Source organism: Staurois parvus, unplaced genomic scaffold (genome assembly GCF_062004578.1).
Source record: "Staurois parvus isolate SC_StPar_1 unplaced genomic scaffold, SC_StPar_1.0 ptg001586l, whole genome shotgun sequence".
In the NCBI taxonomy this organism is placed as follows: domain Eukaryota; kingdom Metazoa; phylum Chordata; class Amphibia; order Anura; family Ranidae; genus Staurois; species Staurois parvus.
Window position 1 is genome coordinate 142877 of NW_028319382.1, and position 15406 is coordinate 158282.

General features: G+C 42.6%; 1 protein-coding gene and 1 pseudogene across 1 annotated transcript; both read right to left on the reverse strand.

The window, feature by feature from the left end:
• Nucleotides 1-617: 617 nt before the first annotated feature.
• LOC149435198 (putative serine/threonine-protein kinase DDB_G0277449) lies at nucleotides 618-7612 on the reverse strand (annotated as a pseudogene).
• Nucleotides 7613-11947: 4335 nt separating this feature from the next.
• On the reverse strand, nucleotides 11948-14566 carry LOC149435199 (serine/threonine-protein kinase SBK1-like). The gene is made up of 3 exons (XM_089662914.1): nucleotides 14449-14566; nucleotides 13396-13598; nucleotides 11948-12649 (listed from the first exon to the last, which is right to left on the reverse strand). The coding sequence occupies exons 1-3, from the start codon at nucleotides 14564-14566 to the stop codon at nucleotides 11948-11950; spliced, it is 1023 nt and encodes a 340-aa protein (XP_089519040.1).
• Between the last annotated feature and the right edge of the window lie 840 nt (nucleotides 14567-15406).

Below are 15406 nucleotides of genomic sequence, written 5' to 3' on the forward strand. Positions count from 1 at the left end.
ATTCATGTCGTCCGGCAATGTTCATCCATATCAATCACGATGAATGACGCACATAGGCGGTGATCTGCCGACATGGCAAACCACTGCTCCTTCTAATCCTCTCACCCAAAAAGGATGAGGTTATGTTCCATTGTATAAATCCAACGTCATTCATGTCTTCCGGCAATGTTGATCCATATCAATCACGATGAATGACGCACATAGGCGGTGATCTGCCGACATGGCAAACCACTGCTCCTTCTAATCCTCTCACCCAGAATGGATGAGGTTATGTTCCATTGTATAAATCCAACGTCATTCCTATCATCTAGGAATGTTGATCCACTCACGATGAATGACGCATAAAGGTGTTGATCCGTGGTAAACCAACTGTCCTCTGATCTTCCGGCAGTTTTTTTATCTTGATGTGAATTCAGTTTCATTCATGTTGTCCAGCACTGTCGATCCATGTCAATCATGATGAATGATGCACAAAGGTGGTGATCTGCCTGCTATACACTGTAATAGCCTGCTATAAGCTGACTCTTTGCCCCAGGAAAGCAAAAGTTAGGTCATTCCTGTGACCCACAAGAGAAGTATGGTCTAACCTTGTGGTGATCTGTCCAAAAGAACGTGGCTCAATGCAGATGGTGCGAATGAGCCCTCATTCTTTCATTTCCTCTCCACCATCCTTCTCCATTTTGTGCTTTTGAAGCTGAAGCCATCGAACAATCTCTGTTGCTCTTCTGCAATTTTATTTTCTGTATTTCCTGTGTAGGGAATCAGTTCCTTCACATCAATTTGCTGATTTGTGTCGATTTGTGAGCGCAGACTTTCTTCTGGCATCTTCAATGGTGAGGTGGCCTTTCCTTTCTCCAGCTTCTTCCAGTAAATGGTACTGAAGAAGGGATGTTTTCGCAGTTGTTTCACTGCCTGCCGGCGATCGCTCGGATTTATTTCAAGAAGCTATAAAGAAAAAGAAATGAAATTTAGCATACGGTAGATTGTCACTAATTGAAACTGATCAATCAGCCAGTTTAGTGTCGGCTATTTCTTAAAAATAGAAAAAAAACACCTCAGAATGTCATATTTTAATTCCTTGGTGTAGTTTTCAGTGAAGATATATATGTCTGTTGGAAGGATCAAAGTGAACATTTCTGAACCAGTGAATGAGTTCATCCAAAAGCTCATGGATAGTTCCTATATTATTCTGACTCCCTGTGTGGTGAATATCTTGCTATACCGTGTGTATATAACACTTCCAGAAGTCGGATGCCCCCTGTGTGCTTTCTTACACCTGGTGATGTACTGGATACTAGAGAACGTTTTGCAAGCTTCTCTCATAAAGAACACTACACTAAGGATCTAAAGCTTTTGCATAATTCTAATTGTAGAGTATACTTACTCTTTCAATGACATCTTGAAGTTCAGGATCCATGTCCCTCGGATAGAAGTGTCTCCTGAATCTGGCTTCACCTGGATGTGCTCCTGTGGCCATTTCGAATAAGATGACACCCAGTGACCAATAGTCAGACATAGCATCACAGGGTTTTCCTTGTAGAACCTGATAAAACAGAGAGTAAGATTAACCATAAAATAAAGCACACGATGAGCTGCACAGAGCAGTAATGATAGTTAACAATGGTTGGTGGGAATGACAGGTCACAGTGGGCCTCCTGTTGTTTTTTAGGTTTTTTGAGTCACCATCATTGTGGCTCTGCTTCTTTCATCTCCAAAATTCTTGTTAGGTTCATAGATATTATAAGATAAAGATGGGAGCAGTAGAGGGGAAAAACAAGGGTGGTGTTATACTTACTTCTGGGGCCATATAGATTGGAGTACCGGCACAAGTAAATACTTTGTCGGATCCAAACACGTCGGCTTCTGAAAGGCCAAAGTCTGCAATTTTGACATGGCCGGAGCTGTCGAGCAGTATATTCTCGGGTTTCAAGTCTCTGTAAAAGAAAAAAAAAAAAAGAGAGAGTTAGATTTACAGATCAAATGTTTAAAACCGTAATTCAACCAATACTAATAGTTCAGCTTTCAAGGGGTGCCAGCGGGTTAGATCCCCTTCTAACTTTCTGCACTGCTTTACGAATGGTAAGAAGAACCTCATGACCTTGGCTGTCAGCTTACTGCAGTGTAAGAAACCATATCAAATCACAGTTGGTCATTCTGCAATGCTTCCACATCTTTATTGAAAAGAAGGGAGCAGAAACACTCCGCAGGCTTTCTTCCTGCGTCACCTTTTGCCCTTCTAGTGGGGGCATGATTACGTCCCACTAGAGGGTGATAAGTGTTAGAATTAGGCAGCCTGGGGAGTGTTTCTATCCACGTGTCTTTAATAAAGCCATAGACTCATTTCAGATTGACGGAGTGCACCTCAATATTGTTTCTTCTGCTGGTTTACGGGGATTGATGGGACCCAGAGCAAATTTTGCACCTGTGGCTGGTTTTGCTCAGCTGCTGAATGGGACATGGCACAGTGTTAGAACAGGACATCTACAATTGTAAATGTATGTAATATGGGGAAGTGAGACTCCCTTACTTAGGCTACGTTCACACTAGCGTTGTGTGCAGGCGGCAGAGAGGCCTCGGACAATTCTGCACATTGCAGCACATGGTGCTGTTCTAACGGGAGCGTTCGCGTCGCGGAAAAACGGACGCCCCTGGTCGAGTCAGGAGGCGTTGAAGCCTCCTATTCTAGTCTACGGTGCCGCTCCGCAAACGCCCGGGCGGCGTTTGCGGTGCGGTGGCGACACGGTTGCGGGGCGTTTGCGGAGCGGTAACACCATTCAAACTTCATTATAGGCGTTTGTAACGCTCGGCAAAGCTTAGCAACCTCCGCTAAACCGCGCATGCGGCGTTTGCGGAGCGTTAAAAGATGCTCCGCAAACGCCGGACCAATGCTTGCCAAACGCTATAGGGGCGTTTGGCAAGCGTTGGTAAAAAGAGTCAAGTGTGAACGAGCCCTTAGAGTCACAAAAGCTTCAGCAGCAGGGGACAGAACTGGCCATGGGCAATTCAACCCTTGTACACCCATCCACAACTAAAGTAGCAGTATTGGGTGGTGTTGTACTTTAATGAAGATTAGAAGATATGGAAGATCATGGTGGAGACACTTACCTGTGCATTATTCCTTGGCGGTGCAGATATTGTAGCGCGCAGAGAAGTTCTGCAGCAATAAATCTGTAAAAAAGGAGAAAAGGTCTACGATTATTGCACGTCTCACAGCATAAGTAAACAAATGATTAAGAGGTGATTTCTTCCAAGCCTTGCATGTCATAAGCAGCAATGTATTACTGTGATAATGACAGGCCCTGCTCTTTTCTTGGGTTTCTTTGGTTGTTAACCAGGGATTGGATCATGGTCACCTGATCTGTGGTATCTGACAACCATTGGCTAAGACCTGTGGGGTTGGAACATTGCTTGTGTGGGGTTGAAGATACAGCCTTGCACGCCAAGATAAACTAGAGGATATAACCGGTGTTTGGCAGATATCACATTAGGCTCGTGCTATGCAGGAGAGTGTTAGCAGATCAATGGTGCTACTAAATTTGCTGGTGACCAGTCACTAGGAGTAGCAACTGATCATTAATCAGCTTGGACAAATAGCTCCCTATGCTATACAGTTAGCATGCTTTAGAATCTTGTAGGGATTAGTTGCATCTGATTGAAGGAGTGTGTGATTATGTGAGATTGATGTCTACAAACTGCATTACAGAGTACTTTGCTGACGGCTGAAAAAGGCTAGGCTAGGGGGTAAACGGAAGATGAGTATGTGTATGGGGGGCAGTGAAGGTTCTTTCCTGATAAAGGCTTACTGAGGTGGGTCGGGGTGGGTGATCTTTTAGTTTAAATGAAGAGAGCAATATAGGAATTCATTTTTTTGTTAAATCATACTTATCTAGGTGCGTGCAGCATCAGTCCGATGCAGCATCTGTCTATGGCCGGTTTTAAGGGCGAGCACTCAACAATCACTTGACAGCTGATTGCGGAGTTCTCACTCAGTCATCGCTCACTCCGAACAGAGAGCGGTGACTGTCAGTCAGCGTTTCTGCTCTTCCCCACCCCGCCAACTTAATGGAGCACTGGATTGTGGAGTGGAGGGAGCAACTGGCTCAGGCTCTCAACGGATCGTTGAGCTGGGTGCCGCTCCAGATTTTGGGGCAGATCCTTATTTTAAAGTCGGGATCTTTCCCCAGCCTGGACCGGCTGAGTGACATCAGCCGACAGCAGGCTTCAGCCCGCTGTCAGCTGAAAACGGGTCAAGGAGCTTTGTCTGTACTTCTCCTTTAAGATTCATTCTGTAATTACTATATGCAAATCCTTCATCATGACTGTTAACCCTCACCCTTCTCTTAGGCCATATTAACACCTTGGTGTTCTGGGAAATGCATGAAAAATGTGCTAAGATGCAAATCACACTTGTGGTGCCATTAATTCTTAATGGCACTTCAAATGCGGGTAGCAGTTGTGTGGCCAAACGCACCAAAATGTACATTGCAAAATTGTGAGGCTCGCGGACAAAGAAAAGTACATGAGCTACTTTGGTGCATTTTGTCACGCATAAGGCAGCTCACGTAAGTGAATAGGCTGCCCTATGCTGTTGCACGACTAATGTGCAAAAAAAGCCCAAAATAAAAAGGTTGAATGGTGCGGGTATGAATGCAGCCTTAGACGGAATCTTTGTAAGTCTTACCTTATGGTGTTAGTTGGTAATGGAGCAGAAGACTTGATCAGGTCGCGTAGTTCTCCTCCTCTCATGTATTCCATAACAAAGAAGAGATTTTCCTGTAAAAGAAAGAGAAAAATAAGTCGGTTCCAAAAGGTCAAGTGGATGTGAAGTTTGTGTTTTGGTGGAAATGCAGAAATATAGGGATGTCTGGACATGGTAGACGGTTCAGGAGTTTAACGCATCTTCAAATTCAAGAATAAAAATGTCATCTATTTCAGCTTACACCAGTGCTCAGCTATGGAGGCTGTACTAGTGTTCTTCTTTTCAGCATGTCTTCCTTTATTTTCCCCTTGTAATCCTACCACTAATCTACTTCTTGTCCTAGGGTGACTACGCTCACTTACTATTCTCTATGTCTATGGAGGTGCCGTATTGTCATCCTAGGACAATAAGTATGCCTCTCCCCATCCTTAAGAACACCTCTCCCCATCCTCATCTCTATAACATACGGGGAGCTGTGTTGTAGTTCACAGAGGAGAAGTGAGCGGGGCTGATAAGACTGCTTAGGATGACTCAGGACAGCGCTGGAATTCTGACAGGATCACAAGTGTTTTTCTGCACTTATTAAACAGATATAACAACACGCTCTGCTTGATCTATTTAATAGACCAAGTGTGAACAAACAAGAAATGTTCAGTGTTGGCTTTCCATCCACTTTAAGACTAAGTTAACGCGATGCTTGGCAGGAACTTTCAATGTATGGTGAACGTCATTCCTCTGTGGGTAAGCAATATATAGAAGCCATTAACATGCAAACATGTTGTGACAGGTTCTATTGAAGTGACTCTATCATGAGAGGAGTTCAAGGACTATACCTGATCCAAGTCAGTGACTCCGACAGCAAAGCCAAAGTAAGAGCAGGACGGCTGGGGAGAACCAGAATTCCCCAAATTCTGCATTGGCAGCCACCATAACTCTCTCATGTCTTAGCCTCTTTGAAGCTGGACCATCCCTCCTTTTTTTCTGGTTTTGGGATTTATTTCTAGGTCTGTGCTGGACTTGGAGTCCAAATGGATAACATGGATGTGATTTGATGAGTGAGTGATTGATAGGAATGTGAAACTTACTTCTGTTTGGAAGGTTCCATAGGCGTGTGTACAAAAGGAACTCCGTCCAACTTTTTCCAGTATCTGTCTCTCTACGAGGACACTTTTCGGTTCTTCTTGCAGTAATTTCCTCTTCTGTACCACCTTGACTGCCAGTTTCTTGTTGGTGGCAGGATGGGATGCCAGGGCGACCTAAAAAACACAGGACACAAATGATTAGAAGCAATTCAGCTCCGGGTTCTGAAAAGGTTACCTCTGGGTCCAGCAGCAACCCCCCCAGCCTGGCTACGATTGTTAGTCTTAGTTTGAAAACAGTTTATAGAACGGGGAGTCAGCAGGATTTTGTGCAAGTTTTCAGTGGTTTTGACTGTTAGTCAGTAACTTCTAGACTGTTAGGGATTGGGGATAGCTTTCAATAGGCTTTTAGCAAGCCGCAGTAGGCTTTTAGCAAATCACAGCCAGCGCTCACTCTGAAGTCTGTATTCAGCGTTCATAAATTGGGGCTAAAGGCTATGAAGCTGTGCAGCCAAACGTTATGCAATCTGCTATATACAGTTTAAATGTACGTCAGCTTATTTCCTTATATACCAAAGGATTTGTAATTCTGTCTTGCATCTTTTTGTGTATTACACCCCCGACAGACAGTACACCACTAAACATGACTTAGTGTGTAAGCCTGGATTCACTCTACTCGCGTTGCAACCATGTAACACAGTAAACGCACTGGAGATGATGTGCGTTGGCATGCTATTTTTTCATGAGTGGTGTAAAATACCAGTATTGTAGCTTTCTTAAAGCACATTGCATTTACATGCATTCTATTCCAGTGTAACCGAGCGCCAACTAATGTATCACACTGGTGTAAACTGGTCCTATGGGGAAGGCATGGATTTCAGCTTGGCATTGAGCAGCACAGCTCAGTGTGTGTAGTGTAAATGGGAAGTGGTAAGGAATAGAGTGGTGTGACCTCCACCTACGACCTACTATTTGCCGACTGGCAATAATAATAACCACTAACTGGCAGTGCATTAAACCCTCTGTTCATAAATCTTTGATTACTTACCTTTCCGTAACTACCTTGACCAAGTATTTTATGAAAGATAAAGCTGTCAAGATTAAAGTCGGCTGGCGGATGCATTTCTAATTTGGTGCCAGGCACATCCCTGACTACCTTGTTGTCATTCTCACCGGCTGCCCGGTTGACTGGTTGTCTGACAGCCTCATCGACGGGCTTGCTAACAGCCTCATCGACTAGCTCGCTGACAACCCCAACGACGGCCTCGTTGGCTGACTTGCTGACAACTTCAGCGACTCTCTCGCTGACTACCTCGCCGACTATATCGCTGACAACCTGGTGAAATCTATCGCTGACTACCTCGACGAGCTGTTGATCATTCTTGCTTGTCTCATCAGCAGCGATCTTCCTTTTCTTATTTGGAGGTGCAGAGAAAATTGGATCTGATGCTGGCCTCTTGTTATTCCTCTTGGGCAATATGACAGCACATGGTGTTTTGGCCCAACTCGGTGCATGACCACATCGTCCCTGTTTTGCTGGTCTTTCTTCCTCAGCAGATTGGTTGGATCTGCGCTTCTTTCCTCTGTTCATGGCACTCTCCTCTTTGGAACTCTTTCCCTCTCCAGAATTCTTCCTCCCATCAGAGTTCCCATGTTTGCTTTCCCGATTTTTGGGGAATTGCTGAGGTATCTCCACCTTCAACCCACTATGTGATAAAGTGGGCTTATCCAAATCATCTACAAAAGGTCTCCCTATGATGGTATTCCAGGTGACCTCCTGTCTGTTCTTATATGGATGATATCGGAAACGTAGTTTTGGCCTGGTCCACTTCATTATAACACGTTATAATGAGATCTCACAGAGCACAAAAAAAGGAGTGTGTTCACTATCGCTAGCAGAAGCACACTGACTGTCTGTGGCTGCGCTGCCTGTGGACTGAGTTTCCGTGGTTGCTAGGATACCAACCGGAAACAAAATTCAAATGATTTTTCTGCCAACTGCCGTTTTCCACAGCGAGGCTCCAATTTTTTTTTAGCAGAGTGACAATCACAGAGCTCAGTATTCTGTCCTGGATATATGAAATCCAACACAAAGAGAAATCTGTGTTGCACCTAATACACAGGTAAAGCTTAAAGAAGCCTGCTTTTGGGGTCCTTTCCAATGATGTAGGCAGGTGTCAATAGTGCTGCTTGTAACACACTGAAATACATCAACAAGCTAGGTTTGTTTTTTGAATATGGGCTCATTTGTAATGTCTGTGCTATCAGTATCAGTGAGCACCATTGGGGATCAGTGTGCCTGGTTAGAGCCAAACTCAGCCCCGATGTTTGGTGTGTGTAACATGTGTGTAACATGTAACCAAAGACAAACCTTTTTCTCTGGATCATACAGTACAGGACACAGGACTTGTATTCATAGACCATGAGATCTATTTTGGGCAGCCTCAGGTCAGGGGTTGTTTACAAGAATGCCAACTGTCAGTGGTGAGGGGTGAGGGGTTAGATCCACTGTCATATTTGTATTGCTGGCTGTATCCCCATTAGAGAAATGGACTCTCTCTCATGATTTCCATAAAGAGAGATTCATAGAAAATGTTTCATCCCAACTCTTATCATTGCCCACAGCAACCAATCAGCTTGCAGCTTTTATTTTTCCCCACACAGGTTAGAAAATGGAAATGTAAAGGCTAATTGGCTGTGCTCCAGTGAAGACTAATTAATCCCCCCCCCCCAGTATGTCACAATTCTGAGATATTGACCAATTAACAGATGGAAGGAAATACATCATTTTTAGTGGAAATGTTGGCACATTTTCCATGTGCCAAGTCAACCAAATTCTGTATGCCTATTTAATTAGCGCTTGCTGTGACAACATCATAAAAGTGATTCCTGCCATTTTATTACTTGCTCTTGTGGGGGTGTTGGGGCGCCAGATCCAAGCATGCTTATGTTGGCGCACGGGAACGGTCACTGAAGTATAGCACTTGTCATGTGATTTGGCGCAGCTGGTGCAACACCACATAGAACTTGTCTTATACCATTCCACAATTTAGAGCACGGAATATGCAGCAATATTCTCACCACAAAACCGGCGTATTTCCCTTTTTTTTGTAGTTCTCCCGGTGTGACCCCCTTGAAGATATTGTCTTTGTGGGGGCCAGTGTTTTATCTGAGTGCGACATGCCTGCCCCAGACCATCCAGATGTCTGTGTAATGTCCTGTTATGTAATCAGCCTGTCCTTTTTTTATCTATGTAACCAAGCAACAGGAGATGCCTGAGATCTCTGGATAGGGGGGCTTGGGGGGATTACAGTACAGTGGCTTGTCAGGGCCCAGGAATGGGGTTGTGAAAGGAGACCTGTGGGGGTACACAGGTGTGAACAGCACAGTGACCTGTCAGGGTTCAGGGATTGGGGAGTGAGGGGAGAGCTCTGGGGATACATGGGGTATAGTACAGTGACCTGTGGGACTCACAGATCAGGGTGTGGGGGCAGAACTATATGGGTACAGGGGTGTAAAGTACAGTGACCCTATCGGGGCACTAGTTCTAGTGACACCCCATTTTTTCATCACTTTGAGAGAGTTTCTCTCACTTCGGGTATTGGCTATGGGACAGGAAGTGAAGGGAAATCTCCCTATGGGACACAAATGGCAGAAAAACAACCTGACAGGTGTTCTAACCTTCCCTTACTCTATCTAAAGTGAAAAAAGAAAGTTTTGTCTTAGATTTACTTTAAGGGCTCATTCACATGGGCACTCAGCTCCATACAGCAAGAAGAGGCATTTCTTAGGTTTCCTGCCCCAGTGCTGCGCTGTGTGCAGGCACCCCATACAAAGTGAATGGCCACACATTGGCTGTATGGACTTGCGCAGTTTGACAGGTATGAAGGGCCAGGTGCAGCTCCTGTGCGTCCGGGTGCGTTCACCTTTCAAACTTGGCTGTGCTGGTGAGTCCATACAGCAAACAGCTCAGAACTAGTACATAAAGTAAACAGATGTTACTTGACGAGCGCCTATGTGATTGAGCCCCAAGGTTTACAGTCTTTTCTAGTATATGATGACCCCTCACAGTGCATGTTATGAAGGAAGTAGAGAATCTACTCAGTGGCCCTGCATTGTATGCAGTAAAAAGAAGCTGAGGGGATAAAGGCCGGTGCGAGTATCCTGCGACCCAGGTTGTGGTTTAGAGGACCTTTGGTTAAGTGGGGGTCTTTGTTCAGTCTTCATACGTAGATTTAGGAGACGTTATGGCGGTCAGTTACACTTTCACTGTATTGCTTATATTTGCGGTGACTTGTGTTCTACACGCTGGTTCGATGTATAACCTTCCCAGTGAGGATAAAGGCCTAGTTCACCTTTACCAAAAAAACTAGCTATGTAGATAAAAACAAAGTGTTCAGCTCTGACTAAAGTGAAATAATACCCTTGCTATAGATGTGGGCCATTTATGTACCTTATCTGCACGGGCATGTTTTTTTTGGTAAATGTGAAGTAACCCTTTAATGACTTGGAATATGCTGGATCTTCACGTAGGTTGCCATTTGACCCTAGGCCAGGCATGGTGTGGTATGGGCTGGTTACCTTTTCCAGAAAATAGCCGGTGCAGTCTGGGGGCTCCAGCCCATATTAAAAAAAACTGCAGCTTTGTAAAATGTTCATTCATGTTATTGTCATATTCTTCTCATACTTATGGACTATGGTTTAAGTCTATATGGACATTTTGTTACTGTTTTTGAAAAATTTCTACTAACCTTTATGTATATTTGAGGAGTTTTTTTTTCACATTGAGATTTGACCTATCCTCAACCTCGATCACTCTTCAGAGGTGTGAGGGTCTTCATAGGGCTCATGGATAATGCATGACATTTTAGGTTAATTTGACCACATATAATGGTTTCTTACACGTATTTATGATTACTGCACTCAGTTTATTCAATTAATTTTTTTCAAATTTTGATCGCCCTTCAGAGGGGTGAGGGTCTTCATAGGGCATATGTATGTAATTATTTAGTGTTTTATTTTCAATTTTTGATCGCTTTTTAGAGGTGCAAAGGTTTCTATAGTGCTCACAAAGTTTTAAGGGTTCACCTAGCACAGTATCCATTTGAATTGGTCTTTTAAGAGACAATATCCTCATATACTTGCAGCTTTGTGACTTCAGTTGATTGGGGATTTGCGCAGTTTACATAAATAATGTATTGTCAACGTTAAAGTGTTACTAAACCCCAGACCCTGCATTCACTATATACGGTCTCCCACAGTACACTAAACATGGAAATCCAATTATTTTAGTAAATATAAACTGCTCATCAGCAGTTAGAGCAGTCTTGTGACTTCTATCAGTGTCCAGCTGAGCACTGATTAAAGCTTGTAGGAGGAGTTTTGCATTTTGCTTTAGGAGGATGCAGAACCCCTGACCTCTGTCTGGACAGTGCTGATTGGCCCTGTTAATCACATGCACTCTCCTAAGAAAAAAAAAAGAACCCTAGTAATACATACCAAACTGAGCATGTGCAGAGTGACTCCGCACAATGTCTTAAGAGGGGGACACTGAAAGAAGGAGAGGATCAGAGAAATCAGGATCAAACTACATTTTTACACAATGCAGAGGATTAACCCCGTAGGTTCCACAGGGAGTATAACAAGCATGCTTTACTACATATACAGACTGATTTTACTGTTGTGGGTTTTGTAACACTTTTTCAATCTGTGTTGAAGGAGAAATAAGAGGCAGAGCAAAAATAGATGAATTACACGATACAAAAGGTATAACCAATACTTAGAATTTATTGCATTCTATACCTGGTGCAGTGATTGCATTGACACTATAGATACAAACGCATGGAGACGGCAACATGAATTGTAGTTGAGGTAGTTGCTTTTCAAAGAGGTAGTGATGAGGCCCGGTGACATCACGGTGCAAAGTCCACATCTCAGAAAAACCTTTGAAATAGTCACAAGATAAATGCTTGTCCCTGTTCCTTCTATCTCACCACTTCAGTAATATTTTTGAGATGACGGTGATGGTTTGAGCTGGGCAGAGAAGCTCTGCAACTATTCTCCTCCTTTTAGGACAATAATTGGGGTCCGTTTAGACTTCAACTTCAGAGCTTAGGTACTGCTGGTCTCTTTCAAAAGAAGCACTGCTGAGATTTTAACTGCAGCAAATTCAAGAGCCGGAATAATTGATCACAATGTATTCAATGTCACCGTGATTTTCTATTATAATTATTTCCTCTTCACTCTCCAGCACAATGACTTCTACCTCACTGTCCTTTGCTGCAATATCCTCCTCTTCCTTCTGCTCCACAAGATCCATGGTTTCTTGGGTGGCAACTTCAAAGTTCCAAGGAAAATGAAGAAAATCTAGAACAACTCTGACTTGGTTCCTGCAGCTGGGGTCTTGGGCAAGAAGTATGTGAAATAAATCTTGAGCCCTCCTGCTGACATTCTCCCAACCACTTGGTGGTGGAACATGGTCAGAGTTGTTCTGCCAGTAAATAAACCTTTGAAACCATAGATCTTGAGCTGAAGCTGTTTCCCATGGATAGTTTCCAGTGAGAAGAACATACAATACAATACCAAGGGCCCAGATGTCAACACTAGGATCCACGACAATTGACTCCCTGTGCTCCAGTTCACAAAGTTCCGGGGACATGAATGTGTTGAGGGGTGCCATTGATGGAACAACTGTACCGGCAAACTGAGTCAGTCCAAAGTCACTTAATTTCACATTATGACATCTCTTGTCCATAAGTAAAATATTGTCCGGCTTTAGGTCCCTATGCACCAGGTTTTTGCTGTGCATATATTCAAGAGCCTGGGTAAGCTGTAGTGCACACCGTTTGACCAGCTTTTCTGGAATTCCCATCTGGAAAAGTTAAAACAATTAATTATATGATATTTGGCTTTAAAATAACACTATTTTACTAAAAAATAATATTCAATAATATCAAATTCAATACAACGTTGGTTACTTTTTAAATCTGCAGATGGAATTCTATGTGAACATCAGTGCAACCGATCTCCAACTACTTCAGCAATAATTGGGCAATGAAGGAAATATGGGAGGTCTAACTGGTTTTAAATTTTACCTCTGGCTTAAACACCAGACTAACCTTTAATATAGAATGGTGAAGGATCACAACCTGTATCATGATTGTTATCTGTGTGCCCACTAGGAAGGGAGGTGGGGAAGGAGGGATGTAATCTCTATTTTTGTCTTTCTGCTTTTAAAGACAAAATTAATGGCGAATGCAAATTTTACAGTTGTCACAGAACAAGAGATGAGGGGAAATCATCCAATGGGGACAACTGTTTAAGAGGGGAATTCCCCTAACGTTGTAGACTTCCTACTACCTCCTGTTCCAACTTCTTGATTGGATTAAGGAAAATCTTGCCCAGATGGTGCAGAGAAAATAGCTGACTGGGGATTTTAGCCCTTCCTTAGTTCTCTCCAACCAGGCCAACAATATTTGGTATAAATGCATGCAATATATAGAAAGTATCATCCATGACAAAACACCAGTTTCTATTAATCTCCAGGATCCCTAGGACAAATTTATAGAATTAGCAAGCAAATGCTAAAGTGTCAGCTACTTCATTAGCTTTACTTACCCCTGGCTGGATGATGGAGTGAAGAGATCCAGCAGGTGCCAATTCCTGGCTGATCATATAACAGTCTGAGTTTTCCAGAATTCTCGAATGGGTAGATATTATGCCCTCGTGTCCAGTAACAAAGAGTGACATGCAAACTTCATGAAGAAAGGCCTCTAGTCTGGTTCGCTCCTTTTTTACCTTTTTTAGGGCAACAAGGCTACCTGTTAAAGAGGAGGGAAAAAAAGTTGATTACAATAAGACTTGGACATCTAAAACTCTGGGTGATGTCCAATACTTGAGCCCATTCATTTTACATAGACTGGATGCTTTTCTTCAAAATGTAGCCGTCTTCTCTAGGCCCTCGCTAGCAGTGAGATATGTAGCTGCCCATGCAGCTAGATCTATTGTCCCTTCCCATCTAAATGCCAAGTGTCTAGGTTGTGCATAGTGGACCATCAGTTTATAGTCAAATCTGTTACATACTTAGCTGCCTATGACCCACTATAACTGTGTGTGATCATCATGAATCTGTCATGAGAGAAAAAGGAAGCCTGCTTTTGGTGAGCTCTTCTTCAAATTGCCAATTACCTGGCTGCCATATTGAATCTACCCAATTGAATTTATAGAATCCCTGACCTGGAACCTGTATGCAAATATGTACTTTTGTAAAATATCAAGGCTTGCTCTGTGGCATAACAACCAGTAGCTAGCACTTTCAGGAGGAGTTCAAAAAATGTGGCCTTCATGTTTTACTCATGGCAGGTTGTTAAAGATATGCAAAAGGACCAACTCAAGAAATTGATAACAGGTGGAAAGGCTTTTGTTTTCTGTAGGAACAATGCCAGCTGCCTGAATGGGATTTTGCACTGTTCAACCAGTTTTTATATTTTGTTAGTGCTGAATTAGATCTTTGTGCATCATGGTCTTTTCCCCAAATTTATGCAACAAAACCCCTACCTCTAATAAGGTCATTTAATCAGTAAAGATGCTAATGTTTGTGCTATCTGTTCTAGATGTTCAAATGGTCTGCAAATTAGAAATTTTTTTGTAATTATTTAAGAATTCACTTACCCAGTTCCCTGTCAACAGCCATCACAACTTCTCCATAACTACCCTCGCCAAGATGTCCCAGGATTTCGTATCGCTCTTCTCCAATTGTTTCATTCTCACAAGTTAGGTGGGCTGCCATTGTGAATATAGCAATATCAGATGTTCTGTGCAGAAATCGGTATCCAAAAGATCTTGAGGACCCTAAGAAGATATGTGAGGTCCACAAACTATCTTTTGTCTTTTTGTAGAGAAGTTGAGCCAGGATTCAAGCCAGGAAACCACAAACCTTCATTAGAATGCAAATTGAGGCATCACTTGAACTTAACCAATCAAGGTGATTCCTTTCTGTTTGTGTCTACAGGTTCAGGTCACAATAGGTAGTAGGGAGTGGGCATGTCTTTATTGTCCCAGGTTTTAGATTGCTAATGTTGAAATGTGGGCCTCTGAGGAAATTTGACATGTTCAAATTAAAACTTGGCGAGATTAGCTCTATGCAAACTGGTGTTGTAGAGGATGTCCACTATTGGTTGGAAATGACCAATTCTCACTACTCTGGTCTTGGTATTAAATATCTTCTGTTCCAATGATTTATTGGAACTTTTAATTTCTTTAAAGTTTCATAAACCATTTTATGACTATAGTGTCACTCCTAATATAGTGTACTACAGAAATCTAAGTAATATCTTGGTCAGAGCTCCAATTAGCCTGTGTACTGCTGGTTTGTTGGGTTGTACAGGGTTTTTATGCAAAACCTTGATATTCTAACAAAAGGTTATTCAAATATATATCTGAATGATTAGGCTTCTACTGATTAGTATCAACACCTCATCCCTACTACAGAACATTTACTAACCATCACACATTTTATAATTTTTATTTTAATGCAATGCTTGAACAAAAATGTACAAATCTAAATAACAAAGTATTGTTCAATGGTGTGTAACAAATATATTAAATAAAATGATCTCCTATACAGTGA